General features: G+C 38.6%; 3 protein-coding genes and 1 pseudogene across 3 annotated transcripts; 1 reads left to right on the top strand and 3 right to left on the bottom strand.

Moving 5' to 3' along the window:
- The first annotated feature begins 528 nt into the window (after positions 1-528).
- LOC141819951 (uncharacterized) lies at positions 529-3,446 on the top strand (annotated as a pseudogene).
- Positions 3,447-3,864: 418 nt separating this feature from the next.
- LOC141819894 (protein REPRESSOR OF VERNALIZATION 1) lies at positions 3,865-10,456 on the bottom strand. The gene is made up of 8 exons (XM_074707149.1): positions 10,020-10,456; positions 9,871-9,933; positions 7,663-8,418; positions 7,129-7,263; positions 6,405-6,488; positions 6,002-6,061; positions 5,689-5,778; positions 3,865-4,358 (listed from the first exon to the last, which is right to left on the bottom strand). Exons 1-8 carry the CDS (start codon positions 10,389-10,391, stop codon positions 4,074-4,076), a joined length of 1,845 nt encoding a protein of 614 aa, XP_074563250.1. The 5' UTR covers positions 10,392-10,456; the 3' UTR covers positions 3,865-4,073.
- Positions 10,457-11,374: 918 nt separating this feature from the next.
- LOC141819874 (uncharacterized) lies at positions 11,375-12,135 on the bottom strand. Its single transcript, XM_074707127.1, has 3 exons — positions 12,021-12,135; positions 11,830-11,949; positions 11,375-11,758 (listed from the first exon to the last, which is right to left on the bottom strand). Exons 1-3 carry the CDS (start codon positions 12,102-12,104, stop codon positions 11,375-11,377), a joined length of 588 nt encoding a protein of 195 aa, XP_074563228.1. The 5' UTR covers positions 12,105-12,135.
- A 326-nt stretch (positions 12,136-12,461) lies between these two features.
- On the bottom strand, positions 12,462-18,263 carry LOC141819895 (uncharacterized). Its single transcript, XM_074707150.1, has 5 exons — positions 17,326-18,263; positions 14,648-14,706; positions 13,917-14,045; positions 12,983-13,118; positions 12,462-12,878 (listed from the first exon to the last, which is right to left on the bottom strand). Exons 1-5 carry the CDS (start codon positions 18,028-18,030, stop codon positions 12,564-12,566), a joined length of 1,344 nt encoding a protein of 447 aa, XP_074563251.1. The 5' UTR covers positions 18,031-18,263; the 3' UTR covers positions 12,462-12,563.
- Between the last annotated feature and the right edge of the window lie 99 nt (positions 18,264-18,362).

The following is an 18,362-nucleotide window of genomic DNA, read 5'->3' as shown; positions in this document are numbered from 1 at the left end:
GGTAATAACCAAAAAAGTTATGTGACTTGTCCACTTAATAAAAAAGAAAACCCCATTTTTTATTTAAGGAAATAAAACCAAATTTTTAAAATTAATTCATGCAAAATATGAACTCTTAAATCACAATAAATAAAATATTATCTCTTTAAAACCAAATATTATTTCCATCAAAATAATAAACATTTATCATGTCAAATATCTTGAAGAAATATGAATTTTATAAATGTAGAAGATCTTAATATAGAACTTTGAATATCTATTCAAATTAATAATCTGGATGGCGGGGCCCGCAGAAGGCAGGGAGGTACAGCAGGGCCCTTGCGCAGTTGAGAAATGCACCCTCGTTTTCTACGCGTCCGCTTTTACGCGACGGGTCAGCGGGGTCGTGGGGCCCGGGACATGGCGGTAGAGGTGCATGTGGGTAGACCGTGCGGTTACGATCGGACGACAACGCCGGGCATTGTGCTTTAAGAACCACGCGTTGGCCTCTCTCTCTCTCTTCTTCGTCTCTCTCTCGAGAAGAATCGCCGCATCGCGTCGTGTCGCCACCAAGTCGTCGGTCTCGATTCCAAGCAGTCTCTTCCTCTCCTCGCCGCTCGCCTGCTCACGTTCTCGCTCCTTGCGGTTTTGTTCGAATCGGCGCTCGTCCGATTTGAATCCTTAACCTTTCTGCTGTTTGCGGCGCATCGATGGAGTATTGTTCAAGGGATGGTGCGAGATCGTAGAAAAAGGGGCAATTTTTCTCTTCCTCTTCCTTGTTCCGTCTCGCGCTTCCTTGGTTTGGCTTCGTGATTCGTCTGGAGCTTCTCGTTGCATTTCCTGTTTGAGCGATCGAGGAGATAAAAGGGTGGTGCGGAAAGGGGCAAAAATGGAGGCTAACTGGCGTAAGCGCTCCAATTTGCAGGCCTTTCTCAGTTGCACGACGCCTAGGGTTCCTTTTTCCCCCTCCCGAAGGTGACTGCTTTTCCTCTTGCAACCATAAACTTGCCCTCTGCATTTTGTTTGCTTCAGAATGTTAATTTGTCTTGATGTTTTGATCTTTGTTATGCCCTGTTTTCAATATTAGATTTCTTTTCATTTAGCAAATTCAGGAAACATATAGCGGATTGCTATACTCCTTTTCATTGAATGCATTTGATACAAATATCTCAGCGGATGTGTTATCCAAGAGGAATGAGTTATTATGGAGTGAACTTTATTCAGAAAGAGAAGCCATGGTAGAATTTTGTTTGTTATTTATTTTTATTTTCAGAATTCTATACGGAAATTCATGTTTCAGTTTGTAGGAACTCAAATTCCTTCATGTGGAGGATCAAAAGATGCTACACCAATGAGTGGATAACAATTTGAAGTGGTGAACAAAGTTGCTCACTTTTTGTTTTCCCTTTTCTATTAATTGTTTCAGCCAAGAGTTGTATTGTGCGTTTGAGGCAGTGCTAATGCTTTTTTGGCATGGCACATTTCATGCGCAGAAAGTTGGTATAACCCACTTCTGTTTGGCATAGGCCATAAAATTTGCCAAAACATGCCAACAACTCGTGCGTAACTTCACGCGCACACAATAATATCTATTGGCAGGAAGTGCTTGAAACTTATTGACTAAGATAAAAGGCTTTCTTGTTTTCATTTGGCCTTACAGATAGTTGTACTTGCTGAACCTTCTCACCTTTCTTTTTGCAGCTTGGTTTGCATGTAGATCTATCTCTTTTTTATATCTCACATCAAGCTCCAATGATTGCAGACAAATTCATATTGGCAACCAGTTTTACAAGGCAAGGTTGAGAATTTTAATCTCGAAGATCTTTGGGATCAGTATAGAGAGTGGAGTGCATATGGGCTTGGAGTCCCGATCGTTCTTGATAATGGAGCTAGTGTGGTTGAGTACTATGTTCCGTATCTCTCTGCAATCCAAATTTATACTAGCAAATCTCATGCTCTCACGAGGTGTGTGTGACCAGATATATTTTGCCTTTGTTGCTTCAAATGGTTTTTTAGGAGTCAACAAACTGGAATTTCTTTTACCCCTCTGTACAGGAGCATGTTGGAAGATAGTGAAAAAGAATCATTCAGCGATGACAGTGAGAGTGAGAAATTATCTCGATTGTCGGATGTTTCAGATGATTCTCTCTGTGACCACGATGCTTCATGGCCCTCAAGACATCTTTTGGGGCAATTGTACTTGCAGTATATAGAATATGGATCTCCGTATGCGAGAATACCTCTCTTTGATAAGGTACAAATGTTTTTGCTATAAATGATGTCAAACACCCTCTCGTGGCCAATTCTAGTTTGTTGACACTACAGTAGGTATACTGGTCATATATTTATATTTCTTTATTCATAATTAGATACTGTTAAATTGTGGCGAACAGGTAAATGAACTAACGCAGAATTATCCTGGTTTGACAACGTTCAAGAGTGTGGACATCTCGCCAATTAGCTGGATGTCAGTTGCATGGTAATGCTACCCCTCTTTTTCATGTGATTGTTCTGGAGAAACTGAGTTGCTAAGAGGTTTATTGTCAATCTAGGGAAATTGGAATGAGACTGAATAACTACACTGACTAGTTATTAAGAGCACCTGCCTATTCATAGGTTTCTAGAATGATTGAGAGTCTTTTCGGTGTACTATTTCTAACGAATTTGTTCACTTATCAGGTATCCAATTTACCACATTCCATCTTGTAGGAATGTAAAGGATTTGTCTACATGCTTTCTAACTTATCATACAATCTCCACTTCGTTCCAAGGTACGTGCCTCATCTTTGTTGTTTTGTTTTGTGCAAGTTACGGATGTGACACTAACCGTGAACTCATCTACTTCCATCTGGTTTTTGCAGAAAACAATGATGTGCCAGAGGAAGTGACCGAGGACTTCTGTTCCACAAATGCAGGCAATATGATGGAGAAAAAGAGAGGCAAGATCTCGCTTCGCCCCTTTGGCCTCGCGACATACAAACTAGAGGGTGGCCTATGGATAAACGCTGAAACTTCAGACAATGAGACGATGAGCAACCTTTATAGTGCTGCATACTCTTGGCTGAAGCAGCTAGTAGTTGAACACCATGACTTTGACTTCTTCACCACTCACTAAATGGAAATCTAACCCCTTTTCTCAACTTCTGAGCAACCACCAAAGAGATGAAAATGGTGTTCCTCTGCAATTAGCTTAACACAGTCTAATTACGAACCTGAGTGTAACTTTTTTTATGCTAGGACTGCTAATAACTGGTCCGATGATTGTAGTTACCTGTGAGTGGCTTGTGTAATTAAGTTTACTTGTGCTGGGGCATGATGAGAGTTTTTACTAGTGAGCTTCGTTTTGGCCCCAGTTTTCGGATGTAACAATGATATTAGCCTCGTAATTTTGTTGAGTAATTATAGTTACCTCCAGTGTAAAGTTTTTCACCTTTGATTTCTTTGGCGAATAGGTCTATTCGCGCTTAGGGTAATCTCTTCTGCAAAAGATTGAATCCACCATCTTAGCAGCTTCACACGGTCGGCTCCACAACCTTCTGTAAGGAAGTAAATCGAGAAATTATAGTTGGTCACGATGCAGAAGAGCATTGTCTAACTTCGTCAAGAGTCGAACTTTTGTCTTCTTCTACAACTTTGCTGCATCGTAATCAACTCAACTATGTCTCGAAGACAGATATCTTTCAAACATAAAACCCATCACAGCAATAGCCAACCATGAGGCAAGACATAGCCATGGTGACCGCACGACATTTGCTCTGTCCTTATGCTAGAGTTCTCCGGCTGATGCGCATCGAACACTCCTTCAGCTTTCCTTGTTCATTAGAATAATTTTTTTTTAATCAACGAATTTTACTATTAAAATCAAACGGATATAAAATTGATTAATTCAATTGATAATAAAAATATTAAAACTTTTTAATAAAAACTTAACTAATAACAAAGAACAGTTGTGGGCATACTTCCTGACGATAAGATGATGCAGCAAAGCAACAGGCAACCAGAACAAAACACGCCAGATTAACTGAAAGGAAACCTTTACATCTATCTATCTCGAAAAAGATATAAGCCTATTAGTGTACTAGTACATAGTCTGTCTATTCGCGGTTGGGCGCAGAGGCTGAAACATCTTCAGTCTTGGTCCTGTTGAACGATCTTTGGGTTTCAAGCACAGGCATGTAAGCGACCGTGGATTTCTGAAGCAGATCAGAGGTCGGCTTCTCGGATTCACGGGGGCTTACCAGTGACTTCTCAATGGCATCAAACTTGGCAGTAGCCCATGGAGCAGTGCCTACATTTCCAGCGACACTAGTGTCGATCGTCAGCGATGAGATGGCATCTCGAGATGCATACCATGTGTGGCCGCAGGCAATGCACTCAAGCTGAATTTGTATAAAACAAAGTATTAGAGAAAAGAGATCAAAAATCACTGAACGAGTGATGAAAATCACCAGATATCTGCACACCATAATGTAACTTTGCGAAGAGAATCTAAATGAGTAGCATTTGGAAGTATATTATGCAGTAAAGATAGCTGGAACTCGAGCAGTAAGTTTGATAGAAGAGCAAAGGGCGATTTATATGAAGCATACCACCAAAGTATACTAGTCGCGATAACAAAAGCAAAAACAAATATAAATCACCCTATGCATGTGTGATTATCAAGATGAAAATATAAATGCTATAGCCATACTCTAGAATTTTTATTTGCAGGGGTTGACAGCCACAAAAAGAACATTACGATAAATATATATAACTGTTTTCATAGTTTTGTTTGGTGAATCCATGGCGATCCTTTGATTTTGGATTAGGGAGTGTTGAGAGACTAAAGCGACCTTTTGAACAAGGGAAATTCCTTAACTCGTAAATTTTAAATTTTAAGTTTAGGCAGGCTTTTAACATCAAGATTGTGGACAGCCCTGAGGGTCTCTCTATTACTTCTTACTTCTTGCCTATTATTTGCTATCCAGCCCAATTCACTTACTAAAGCAACCAAGCAATGACCTTGTTTCTATGGGGTCTGTAGCTACGCTGTGTTCGTAGTGTGCGGATATCAACAATTATATTCCACATAAGACATCAGCACAAGGCAGTGTGTTACCTTCATGAACTAGAGTCTTTGCCCCCAACAGAAGAAACAAAAAAAAAAAAAAGCCAAATGTCATACGTAGTGTGCATCTAAGAATAACTAAATCACTGTAAACTTATAGGGGAATGGAAAAGAGAGTTGATTACTTGGTTTGTTTATGCAACCATTGCCAAAAGCTTAAGGCACGAGGAAATTACTCAACCTATGAAACTGCGAAGCAAGATAGAGCGAACCATAATGACTAGTAATAGAACATAACGGGATCAAGCCACTCAGGACTCATGCAATGATGCCAAAGGTTTGATAGGATGATCACTTCCCAAAAGATAATCATTCTAAAAAATTTGTGGTTCTTCACATCAAATTGTAATAGTCAATTGAATGGCAACAGAAGCAAACAATCAGGCTTTGTTCTATATGGCAAATGGATGATACGAGAGAAATAACAAGATTCATTATGGAATCTCTCATATCATGTTAAGAATTTGACTAGGTTTTTTCTAGGCAATGGATATAAATAAAAGCCCCCATCTCAGTACCGGTAAGCTGGCACTTTCGAATTAGCTGTAAATATAAAGCAGAAAAATAAAAAAGAAAAGATAATATAAAGTCTACTCACAGACCTGATAACGGTCCCCATGGCCACCTGCCTGTATAATGTCGGCTACACCTACTTTTTTCTCCGTGCATCTTGAACATCTAGCATCAGTCATCTAAATGGGAAAACAAAAGAAGATATATAATCGAAGTGAAAGGGTGGCAACCCATGGGACCAAGAGAATATTCTATGAAAATTCAACTGTGAAAAACAGCCCAAAATTTCAATTCAACTTTATTTGCTGGCGCTATCAATTCTAGTAAACATTTTATCATCTACGGCGATCTCTTACACGATCAATTTGACCCTGAGGCAAAAGAAGAAGAAAAAAATTCTACCTGTATTTGCTTGGACTCTTCAGGTTCTTTTGGTGACTTTTCTTGTGCCGTGAAACCATCCTGAATTGTTCGAGAGCCCAGTTCACATATCAAACAACCAATCAACAGATCTATGTAATAAATGCATAAGCACATAACAGATAACATCAGCTTGGATTCAGACATTATAGATGGAATGAAAGGAGACAACAAAAGTAATATTTTACAAGAAAGTAAATGGTGCCTAATAGAAACATAACTAACAGGCTTTCGTATGAAGAATTGTTTAATACATGCCAATATAAATAAAGCCATTATTATAAGCTAACATTTGGTTAGCCTGCAATGCATGACAAAGATTAACCAAAGTTTCTGTCAAAGTAATGAATCTAAAAAGAATTAAATGTTTGGAAAGGCAGCAAACCTTTAGCTCTTTTGGTGACATGGCCACAACTGCCACAGGGTCCAACTCTTTCTTCAGTAACCGTCTCACTAAGACTGTAGTATTCTGCACAATTAGATGGTTTATATATAAAACAATTCATCAAGAAAGACCATAAGGGCTTGAGAATTGATACCATGAAAGCAATATGCAAAACAAAAGGAACAAAAAAAAAAAAATCCAAATTCATAAAATCTATATCCCTCTCAACCATTAATAAGACTCAAGCTAGATAAGATAATTGAGTGTTTTTAGTGACAACATTAGATAGTATTAACACAGTAGTAACAAAGAATATCAAATGGCAGAGTCCTTGTACTATTTTCTTAGATCAATGGATGAGCACTCTCATATCAGGTAGTCAAATAGAGACATGAGAAAAAAGTAATGAGATTGGACATTTATGACTGAATCAAACTTGCTAAAACACAAGAACTTCAAGTGCCCACTTTCTCTCCCAACAAGAAGATGAGAAGGGAAGAGTGTTTATCTTGTTCTCATTGTTCATTTAACTAGTGTGTGACTTGGTCATGTCATTTGAATCCAAATGCCTGATTCAGTAATTCACAACCCAAACTTCTAAATCTTCACAATCCAATTGCTTCAAAACTTGAGCAGCATTGACATTAGCTATAAGCTCATATCTGTATGCTTAACACAGAAATGTAACAGCAAGATTAGCAGCAAGAAAAGAAGTAAATTGTACCTTTAGATTAAAATCTAACTGCCGCATTTTCTGATTATACTTTTGAAAGTCAGAACTAAGTGCTTCATGTGCGGCTCTCTCAACAGAAGTTACAACCCAGACAGCTGTATCTGGCCAACAAATATTTTCCCCTGCCTGCAGCATACATAAAGATAATTTTAATTTTGGAGAGGAAAATGGAAAAAAAAAAAAATCAACGATCAAAGAAATTTTCTAATGAGATGGATGCTGGATAATGTTACTTTGAAGGAGGATAAGAAGAGAACCAAGGGAAATCTATTAACAATACTGAACATATTAAAAAGAAGGATTCACACCCACAATATAACATTTAAACTAGAATAGTAGATGCACTGGTCCATTTGAATCTCACATTGATTCAACTGTTTCTTACTAACCTGACTGCATGATAGTAAAGAAATATACTTTGCACTTGCCACTTATAGAACCCTCAACAACAATAATGACACACTGATCAATTCAATCGTGCAAATGGAACATTCAAGATTGAGAAAAAGGAAAAAAAATGCTTACGTCTATTTTGTTTTCTTTTGTTCCTTCAGAAATTGTTGATTCAGCATTGCCATTCATGTTTTTTTCTGAATTAACAATACCATTTATTTTCTTATCCACAGTCAGTGCTGAATCTTTTGGAGAACATTCCGATCGAATTCCTTGGAGAAGTTTCTCCAACCACCTGTCTCGATATGAATCGCAGGTCAATGCTTTGAATTTTGCTAAAATGGTTTTGCACTCTGAATCATCAGTTGGGCAACTCCCTGGTGTCTCTGCTTTCATCTGATGCTCAGATTTTATTGCATCATCAGATCGATGAACATCAATGGGATACACTCCCTTCTTTCTAATAGTTCTTTTATTTATCAATTCATCAGCATGATCAATAGGAGTGTCTTCAGGATCAATATCTGCAAGTTCCCCTAACCGTTGTCGCGTTTTCTGGACAAGAAGATCAATCTCATGTTGTTTAGTATCTTCATAGTCCTTGTCGGTTAGCTTCCACAGCTTCCTCTCAATGGTGTCATATACATTTTGCACTATAAAACCAGGATGCTGCTGCCGAAGTGGCAGCTTCTTGTTCAAAGGAATGAAATGAACAACACATTTGTGCATCACAGATTCAGCTGGCACCTCATCAGGATGGAAACTATAAAAGAGTTCTCTGGTGTCTCGTGCTTCCCACTTACCCCCTCCTCTTTTTTCTGCCTCTTCAGGACGGTAAAACCACTGTCCAGTAACCCACAAGCTACCATTTGTATCTTGGGTAATGTCCTGTGACATAAAACTGTAAGACGAAAAGAAAAAGAGAGAGAGAGAAGTTGCACAACATGAACTTGGCAAGAAATACCAAGGTCACTTGAAATATGAAATTCACAGAAAATGATTACATAAAAAAAAATCCAAGTTCAGACAATGAGGAGCAATAGCCAAGTAATGAAATAAGGGACAACAGTGAGAATATGAAATATATGTTATCCACCTAAAAGAAAAAAATAGCAGTGTTTATCTTATATAAAGACAATGCAAACCATTGACAAATAAAATGCAAATGTGTTACACTTCCCTAACAACATTCTTCTCATTACCAGAACTCCTAATTAAGAAACCATTCTTGCGCATAGGGTAAAGATATAACTGGTATATACATGCATGCTTATTAAGGAACAAGACATGATTAAATATCCAAACAACCAAACTACCCACTATTTAGTGCTTTGTTTTGAAGAGAACCATTTCTTCAAGCAATAGACACGGAGATATAGATTGGATGGTAGTTTGAGAAAATAATGAAAAACTAGGTGCAAGGATTATCCTTGTATTACAGGTTCCAATATTTTTGCATTCAGTTGTAAACCCTCACAAATTTAGGTAATTCATGATTGAGCCACATAATCAGGTGTAGAATTAAAAAATTAAGAAATCTCCATGTACAAGTCTGAGTTTGTCCTATTGACTAGTCATACTTTTTATATCAATCAGAATCAGACCCAAGCATATTGTCCACAAAAGCATCCAAACATGTAGATATGACAGCTACCAGCTGATTTGGAGATCTCCCTTCACAATTTGATGCAGATGGTAGACCAGTTCAAGCTGTCTTTCTATATAAGAGAAACCAAGCTTCATGATCCTGACAACTTGGCAGTTGTAAACACAAAGGGGGATGACCCATGGTTTTCCATGGTTTTGAAGTCTCAATAGATTCCATTACAATTGTTTTATTAGTTAGTATTCCACCTACATCTTCGTTCTCTTTCAAATCAAAAACCTTATGCACAACCCTAAATCATTCGCCAAGATATGGTGGCTAAGGCTGGGTGATGAGTATTAGCCAAGGCAGCTCATGCAAGTATTATGTTTCAAATACTTAATATATTTAAAAAGAAAAGGCATTATTTAATTATCTAGTCCAACAAATGCAGCTTCACACTGAGAAAAAATGGGGGAAGAAGAAAAATAGATTCTCCGTGCTACATAGAACGAGTTAAAAGTTTCCAATGAAGCTAAGGCAAGTGCAAATTGCAGCCATTTTAATGCAACATAAGCAATATGAAAACACTAGAAACTCTTAGGAAATAAAGACGGTACATAAACGTTGAGAAATCCCGAACTCCATCATCATTCACTTATGTGATCGAGTTTGAATGCTTAATAGTTCATCGAGTAAAATGTATTAGATAATTTATATAATCGATTCAACAAAACAAAAGGAAGACAGATCACCTTAATGATAGCCACATAAGGCTTAGTGGTGTTATCTTCGGGAGTTAGTAGAACGGGATCCTCCTGAAACCCAAGCGAAAACCCAAAAGAAAAAAACACAATTAGGGCACGAAACTAAAACCTAGACATCGCAAATAGGCAAAACTTACCAACTCGAAGACGTTTCCATCGTATTCAAAAGAGGAGAAGTGCAGCTTCTTCTTTTTTCCCTTCCCGGAAACCCTAATCACGTCCCCGATCGGCTTAGCGTCCTCCTGGTACTCCGCCTGCTGCTCCACCTCCTCCTCCTCCTCCTCCTCCTCCTCGTACTGCTCTTCGGCTCCGCCTCGGGACCTTCTTCCGTTGCCACCCTTTTTCGAATTCCGGGTTCTCCCTGCGTCCTCCTCTTCCTCCTCCTCTTCATCTACCCGAAGTTTCTTTTTGCGCTTGCTCCTGCGGTCGCCTTCAGCATCGAAGTCCTCTAGACGACGAGGCTCGTCGTCGTCGTCGTCGGAGACGTGGGCGACCCGGCGCTTCCGCATCCGGATGACGGGGAACCGGACGGCGGTCTGTCCTTTGGGCGGCAACAGCGGTTGTGCAGAAACAGGGTTCCTTTTAGGGAAGCGTCTATTTGTGTTGAAAGGAACCACGAAAATGTTATGATCGTATGAACTGATACTACAATTACAACTGCAAGTATGCCACCCTGTCATCATAGTACAAAACATGTTTAAGATGATTGGCAGGTAAACTGTTGGGTGTGAAGGTTGGTGCCATGATGTTTTTCGGGTAAGACGGTGCAGGGGATGATAAAATTTTCTGGTAAGCGGATTTACTGCAATGCCATTAGCAGTAAAAATTTTGGAAAGAAAATAAAAAAATGGGAAATCCGAACATTTATTAATTTTCTAGTCCTAGGAAATTTTCAAAATATATCTGCTTGCGTTTGATTTGATACTTTTGAAACGACTGTGTGTTTATTAGAGTGCAAACGAATCAAATTTATTCATAAATATTTTTAAATTAATTTTAAAAATATTTAATTAGTATTTAAAATTATCAAATTTGAATCGAATTTATAATTTTTTCAAACCGAATTAAACTTAATTTTTTATTAATTTATTCATTAATCACTCGCAACCGAAAAACTCTATTTATTTATTTTGCATAATTTTAATGTAAGTAAGATTAAATCATTCGAACCCAACTGAAATTTATATTATTTTAAATTATAATTCAATTATTAAACTAAACTTAAGATTCAAACTCAAGTTGAATTTGAGCTTAAATTCATTTCAAATTGAATTCAAGTTATAATCATTTATATAAATTAGTTTACGCCCCTAATTTTTTTCTATTTTAATATATGAAATAATATGCAACTACAGCTCGATATCGAAGTCCAAGATCAAAATTCCACTGAATGATAGGGTGAAAAAAAAAAGTAAAAATAAAAAAATAACAGAGAAAATGTATGCGTGTGCAAGCGAGAGAAAAGAGAAGAGTGATCGGTACGCAGTTGATTTCAAGTAGGTGGAGGCAGGCCGGAGAAATCCTGCCGCTCGCCGCCGTCGACCACAGCCGCCCAAACAACCAACAAGTTCATCGCCGCCACCAGCAGAATAAGGAAACATATGATGCCTATCCTTACCTTCGTCCAAAACGCTGAATCCCACTTTGCATCTCCCTCGCACCTCGCGTCTTCGATCGCCTCCAGCAGAGCGCCGAGAAGCATCTCCGATCGGCCCTTAACCTCCGCCGACTCCATCAGTTCGCGCAGAGCCTTCCGCAGGCGATCTACCAACCCATCCTCCGGTCCGATCTCCAGTTCGTCCACCGTCCTCATGATGATTTTGGAAGATACTTGAGATACTTCATCCTTCGATTCGATCAGCAAGGGAGGAGAAACCTGCACATTGCAAAACAGGGAAATCGGCGAGCAAAACTAACTTCGAGACAGATTTAGGGACCCGAGCTCACCTCCGTTGGGTCTTCGACATTGCTGCTCGATTCTGGGGGAAAATCCAACAGATCTCCGCATTCGGTGGGGGTTTCTTCCAGGACCGCGGAGAAGGGGAAGCTCAAGCGTCTAGGGACGACCTACGGCGACCAAAGGCGGGTGAAGGAGACCGAGGAGAGGAGACGAAAGATATTAGAGCTTAGTGGAGTACCTTAGGGGTCTCCTTCGGCCATCCTCCGCCGTGGATCGCCGGCCGCGGAGTTCGCCTCGGTGTTCGCTGGGCGGAAGATTTCATCGCTGTCGGTGGAGGGAGCAGCGGAGGGAAGGCAAAGTGATCGTTGTGAACCCGTTCGAAATTTGAACTCACTTATATAGTCCTTGTCCTCTAGTGGGCTGGGCCATTCTTATGAAACATTTCAGTTACACCCCTATAGTTTATCAAATTTCAGCACACCTCACGTAGTTTTAAAACTACCACATTTATGGAAGTGTAAGTGAAAATTTTATAAACTATGAAGGGCAAAATACAATTTCGTTTATTCAAAGTAACTGCAGAGCTTGAAACGCATCATATAGTTTTCTTTTGTTCACTCACTAATGTATCATTATTAACAATAACAATAGATTACTAATGTATTAAGGATAAACACACTGAAGACTAAGATAAATAGATAAATCTGGAAGCATATTAAACAGTAAACACCATTTGGATAGAAAGAAATCGATGCTGGACAAAAATTAGCAATAAAAAGCATCAGCTGTTGGATGCCGATCTGCGAAGCACCATGTGCCCAGAATCATCTTTGTCGAAAATTCGCTCGATCAGCTCATGCCAGCTCATTTTCAACCTGCTCTTAGTGGACGAGGAAGTAGAATCATCAGTTGCATCAGTAGCTTTATCGTCGAATGTACCGTATGCTGTTGGCGAAAAGGCATCTGGAACAGACAATGTGACGGCCCTTCTTAAGGCTGCTTTGTGCTCCTCGCTGTGATCTTTGGCTAGAGTTTGCTGCCTCTCCATCCTCTGCTTCGGTGGGATCTCCATGATCTTATCCTCCTGCAGCATCAACTGCAATCGAGAAACTTCGGGCTTTAGATCACAATCAATACGGATACATACGATTCATCTTACAGCGTACTTTGGCAAACCGAACAAGAATGAAAGCAGTGTACCTCTAAGGCATTCTGGGCTTCCCTCTCTATCCAGAGTATAGCATGATCAGAAGTAGCATTGCAGGAGAGGACGATGTGTTCAAATCTCCCATCGACAGGCACTGCAGTTCGAACAACTGGTGGATATCTTCCAAACCTTCAGAAATAGAGAAGAGAGTCAAATTTTATGAGTAGACTATGATTATATTAACTTTGTCAATGCAAATGGCATCATTTATCTGTTTGAGCATCAACTGGTAGATACCCTCCAAACCTTCAGCTAATCGACAAGGAGTAATGAATTGGGTTTACAGCATAAGATTAAATCTTCTATTAACTTCGTAAATTGAAAAGAAAAGAAATACAAATCTCGGATGTAGTTGCTGTATATACTTGCACAACCTTCATATAGTTATAAAACAACTGATGAAGATCATTGCAAACACTGTAGTTCTTCAACCAACATCATCAGTCTTGGTATTCCTAATTATATGAGATCGACTGTATGAGGTGTTAAAGAAAAATTATGGAAGCACTAGAAATTATAGGATGAGATGGAAAGTATATGTATTTAGTTGACTCTTGCCATCTCAATACAGAGCGCAGGCAACAACTCAGAATGTTAAGCTGGCATAACTAGATTTGTCATACACATTGATTAAGAAATGCAAATCACTTTATCAAAAATGCAAGAAAATATGAATTAAGAAGTGAAGATTACAGGTTTTTCTGATGATGGCTTACGCTTTATCATTCTCCTCAAAAAAGTTGGAGACATGACTTTGATAACTGATAAGGGCATCTTAAAACATAGTATAGACAGATGATCCATAATTCTGACTTCAAGATTAGATCTTAATGGCTTCAATTTCTTATAAGTTTACTTTGAAAAAAAAAACAAAAATAACTGGAGTAACATCTTCTGGAGATGATTGCCAATGAGAGTAAATTATACCGGAATGGTTTTCTCTCGACGATATGATACAGTCGACCAGGTGCATAGAGCCTCCTTGGATCTCTTAGCATCACCTCTTCTGGAATGCATGTGTCCCTCATACATCTTAAACAGAGCAGGCAAGGTAGGCTGAAAAAGATAATTTCCTCAAGTTTTATATATCCAAATTAATAAAATTTTATGAAGATCAAGAAACCAGAACGAGTGACATAATTTTGTGACAGTTTCAAGATCTGCCCGCTCTACATTGGAACTCAAAATTTTCTGCAGGCTGCAATACCATCTAAAGGTTTGATTCTCTAAGTCAGTAAAGATGCAGTAAAGGCACTAAGCCCTCTCTAAGCTTATAATTAAACGAGGAATCTTTTGCTAGTTGTTGTCGCCATTTGAGAAAAATCAGTACCTTTAAAAGTTTAAGATATTCATATCCCAAAATAGGAAGATATTTCGCTGCCTATAATATAAAACACGGTTAGAATAATCAAGGCGATGACTGGCCATGTATAAACAAGCCCTTCCACTATAGCAGGAACAGTTTGGAGCATAACACAAAGTTGCCTGGTAAGATACTAGGAAAACACTGATATAGATAGCCTCCGCCGAGTCAAATCTGGTTATCCCAGAGATTTTTGGCATGAGATCAAAGTTCTATAAGTGTTGCTAGAGTTATTCTTAGATAAAACAGTACCAAAGAGAACCAGGTAAAAAAATACTGCTTTCATCCTCTTTACCAGAAGAGAGACTTGAAAATGTCTTCCAATGGAGTAGCTGTCCTAGGCAAAAAATCATCCTGACATCAGAATACTAGCAGTTATTGCATGAACCAACACATCGATCTTGGTAAATTAAGGAAGTAGATAAATAATAAATGCAGGAAGAAATGTTAAATGAACAAAAATGTGGCAATTGGATGATGAAAGAAGAAAGTAGTGTCTAAAGCAGATACTTGTTGAATCTAAAGATGTTACTTCTTTCTTTATTCAGATCCATAGCTTGTCTATTAAACAGGAGAAAATCACAAAACAGATTTCATTTGTCTCCAACAGTCTTTTTTTGCAATTACAAATTAAACGATGTATCTACAATATACTGTTATTACCCATTTGAATTTCAACAATGAGCGAAAGGGAAATAGCATTCTTTCTCCATTCTTCAACTTGCAAAATAGCAATTTAGAGGTCTAATGATTATGTATTTATTTTGCAGAATCAAATTTTATCCCATATATATATAACTAAGAGCATAAACCAAAATTTTCAATAATCGCTGTATGATATATGGAAGCTTTGTAAACCCCATAGAAGAAACTAATGACACAAAACAATGGACTAACAATATCACCATAAGACAACCAATCAGATTTGAAGACATGAGGAACAAACGGAAAAAAAATATCTAAATAAAATAATGAAAAATGATTTAAAAGATCTAGGTATTATCAATGGAGGATAAGATCCATATAACTAACCTCAGATAGTTATGAAGGGAAAAATCAATGGAGGATCAGATCCATTTAACAACCCCAAATAGTTGTGATCCACAGGATGTGTCGCTAAGAAGACAAATTCATAGACAACCACATAGGAAGAGTTAATATGGGTACTCATGGTAGTCTAGCTACAATGCTCATTCACCCATGTGCCATTAAGGCATTAAGAAGACTGTGAGTTGCTGTCCAATCTAAACCTTAAGTCTTAACTTGTCAAGGAAGAAGAATATATAAAAAACAACAAGGCTGTGAGTTTCTAGTATGGGAAGCAACGTGCATGACAATGCCAAGTGTAGGCAAAAAAATGTCAATGTGTACATCCTTTTCCTTGCATAATAAAATCAATCTTATAACTGTAAAACAAGCTTAACCTAGTAATTTTTTAGTAAATTAGATTACCATTGTGACTAATTTAACATCCTAATGCCAGTCTCAGTTAGAGACAACAATTGGACCAATTATGATGCCTATGTAAGCTTCAATTCATCCAAAATTGGGTCTGGAAATTTTCGCAAGTGTAGGTCTACAATAGTCATCAATTTGCAACCTTGTCTACTAAGTGAAACTCTCTTTTAAATATATCTGAAATAGTTTTACATAATTCAATAAAAATGAATGCAAATTCAAAGTGGTATTTAGAATAAAGTACAAAATACCAAAGTAGCATCTCACATATCAAAATTCATGCAAAGATTGTAAGTCACAAGGATAGAAACTTCAATCAGGTTTAGTTAGTCTTCAAGCTCAATCTCTGTGTCCAAACTTGGCAAAAATTAAATTTGGGCCTTACATTTTGGTTGGGCTCAATCATTCGGGTAAAATATTATTCAAGACCTTTGAAATTGATAACAGATTAAACAGTGAGCTAAAGCATACTTGAGAGTCAATACAGAATATTATGTGTCCATAAGAGCCAAAACTAGCTTAGGAAGCAAGCTTCACATAAGTGTACAAAAGATGCAAGTGTTATTAATAGGACACTAATGGTCGATATCCATAGTAGCCCCCATAATGCCGGAGCGCTATGTAATTGAATTTCAGACTATGATTAAAAGCACTCAAAGGATAAGACTAAAATAAGTTCTTGTATGTAAACATGAATGATCAAGATTGGTATTTGTTAGACCATGAGTGCTTGAAATCTGGTCTGTAGCAAGGTACTGAAAGAAGAAACAACTGAAATGCTTGAGTCTATAAAGTTTGGAAGTTTGGTCTTGCCTTTCCAGATCCACCATAATCCTATGTATTTAACAAGTAGGCAAGTAATTCACCAATTAATATTAATATAAACAAATAAATTGGACTATCAATAAATGACAATCTTGTACTTGATGAATTGTCTTAATGCATAAAATTAGAAGTATCTAAAAGATACTAACAACTTCAGTTCTGTCATGATTTGTGCTCGCAACTTTTTTATTTTAGTACTAAGAGTATGAAATTGAAAAGGACAATAAAATGAGAGCAAATAGCTTGATATAGTATTAATGTGTTCAAAGATGACCAGTAGATTCTTTCCAATATAAATCAATTACACTATACCATATGCAACATAATATCCCACACGAGATTGTCATGCCAATTACAAAATAATGGTGATGCAAGTTCTCTCAGAAGTACATTTAATTGAACAAATCAACTCATTGTGCAAAAAAAAAAGATTATGAGGGAAAATAGCTTACTTTATACAAGAAAATCATGAACAAGTTCTCACACATTGCTATCGACCATTCTTGATTTCCTAAAATTCCAAATTTTGTATTTGGATAATCATAACCAAAAATAAGCTAAGAAAAGAGGTACTTTCCAAAAAGTATCCAGCTATAAATGTTATTTATAAAAACAATATTTCAATTATAATACACAACATTCATAACATAAGAAAATATTGGCTTAAATATTAAGCAAAGGTGTTCTTGCCTGGAGCACAACTGAGTTGATAATGTCAGCATATCGAACAGCCAAATTAAGGGACATACACCTTGCAGGAGCAATAGCATAGCATCTGATCCTCTTCCTATCGACATTCCCCAACTTGTCCCTGTTCAGAACAACCACCAAAGCGAGCATTGCAGCAACACCAGACCCCAGAGAATGGCCTGCAAAAGTAAGGGTATAGTTTGGATACTTCTCCATCAACTCTCTCAGGACATCACATTCAGCATCCAAAACCCATGCTGCCGCCTTCAGCAGCCCATTGTGAACATACCCCCCATCAAATTTCCTCTTCCCCAAACTGTTGTCCAACAAGACGGCGTAATCACTTTCCTTGGCCAAGTTCAGGCCCCTGACCGCGAGCACCACGTCGGAGTGATCATGATCTAGGTAGATCAGGTAAGGCGGCGCGCGGCCGCGGGTGTCCCGGTACTTTTTCCTGCGCACCACCAAGGCCGGGTCAACGGGGCAGCCGCCGGGTAGCCCCAGGGAGGGGGTTTCGATGTCGTCCTCGTAGTTGGCGAGGATGTAGCGGCAGAGTCTCGGCACGGGCTCGAACTCCTCGACGGAGGCGAGGCCCCAGGTCTCGCTGTCGTGGCCGGCGTTGTGGAGGCAGCGCTTCCATACCCAGCGCGCGCACGCGAGGCAGTAGACGCACTCAAGGATGGGGATGCCGCACGCGAGCGACATCGTCGGATCCCCCGGCTACTGCAAGGACATCGCCGCCGGAGCAGCAGACGGCGACAAAGATTTGGCGGCTTTGGAGTTGTGATTGGCTTCGGATTCGATCGGAGTGCAAAGAAGATGGAAATCTGAGTTTCTTCAAGATTCAAAGTGAGGTGGTGGAGAAAGATTGGATCTAGCGACCGGAGACAAGACGGAACGGTCTCGAGCTGTGGGAACACTCGATCGCAGGAGGCGTCAGGGGGAGATTCGAGGTATATTTGCCATTCTTTCGATTAAGTCCTCTGTTTCATTCTTTTTGCAACTTAAGCCTCCGTCAAAGCTTAGTTACTATATCG

Source organism: Curcuma longa, unplaced genomic scaffold, assembly GCF_044706935.1.
Source record: "Curcuma longa cultivar G26 ecotype Majalengka, Jawa Barat unplaced genomic scaffold, ITB_CL_G26_1.1 utg2646_np1212_2152390_RagTag, whole genome shotgun sequence".
NCBI classification, from domain to species: domain Eukaryota; kingdom Viridiplantae; phylum Streptophyta; class Magnoliopsida; order Zingiberales; family Zingiberaceae; genus Curcuma; species Curcuma longa.
Note: the sequence above shows the minus strand (reverse complement) of the source record. Positions and strands in the feature narration are given on the sequence as shown.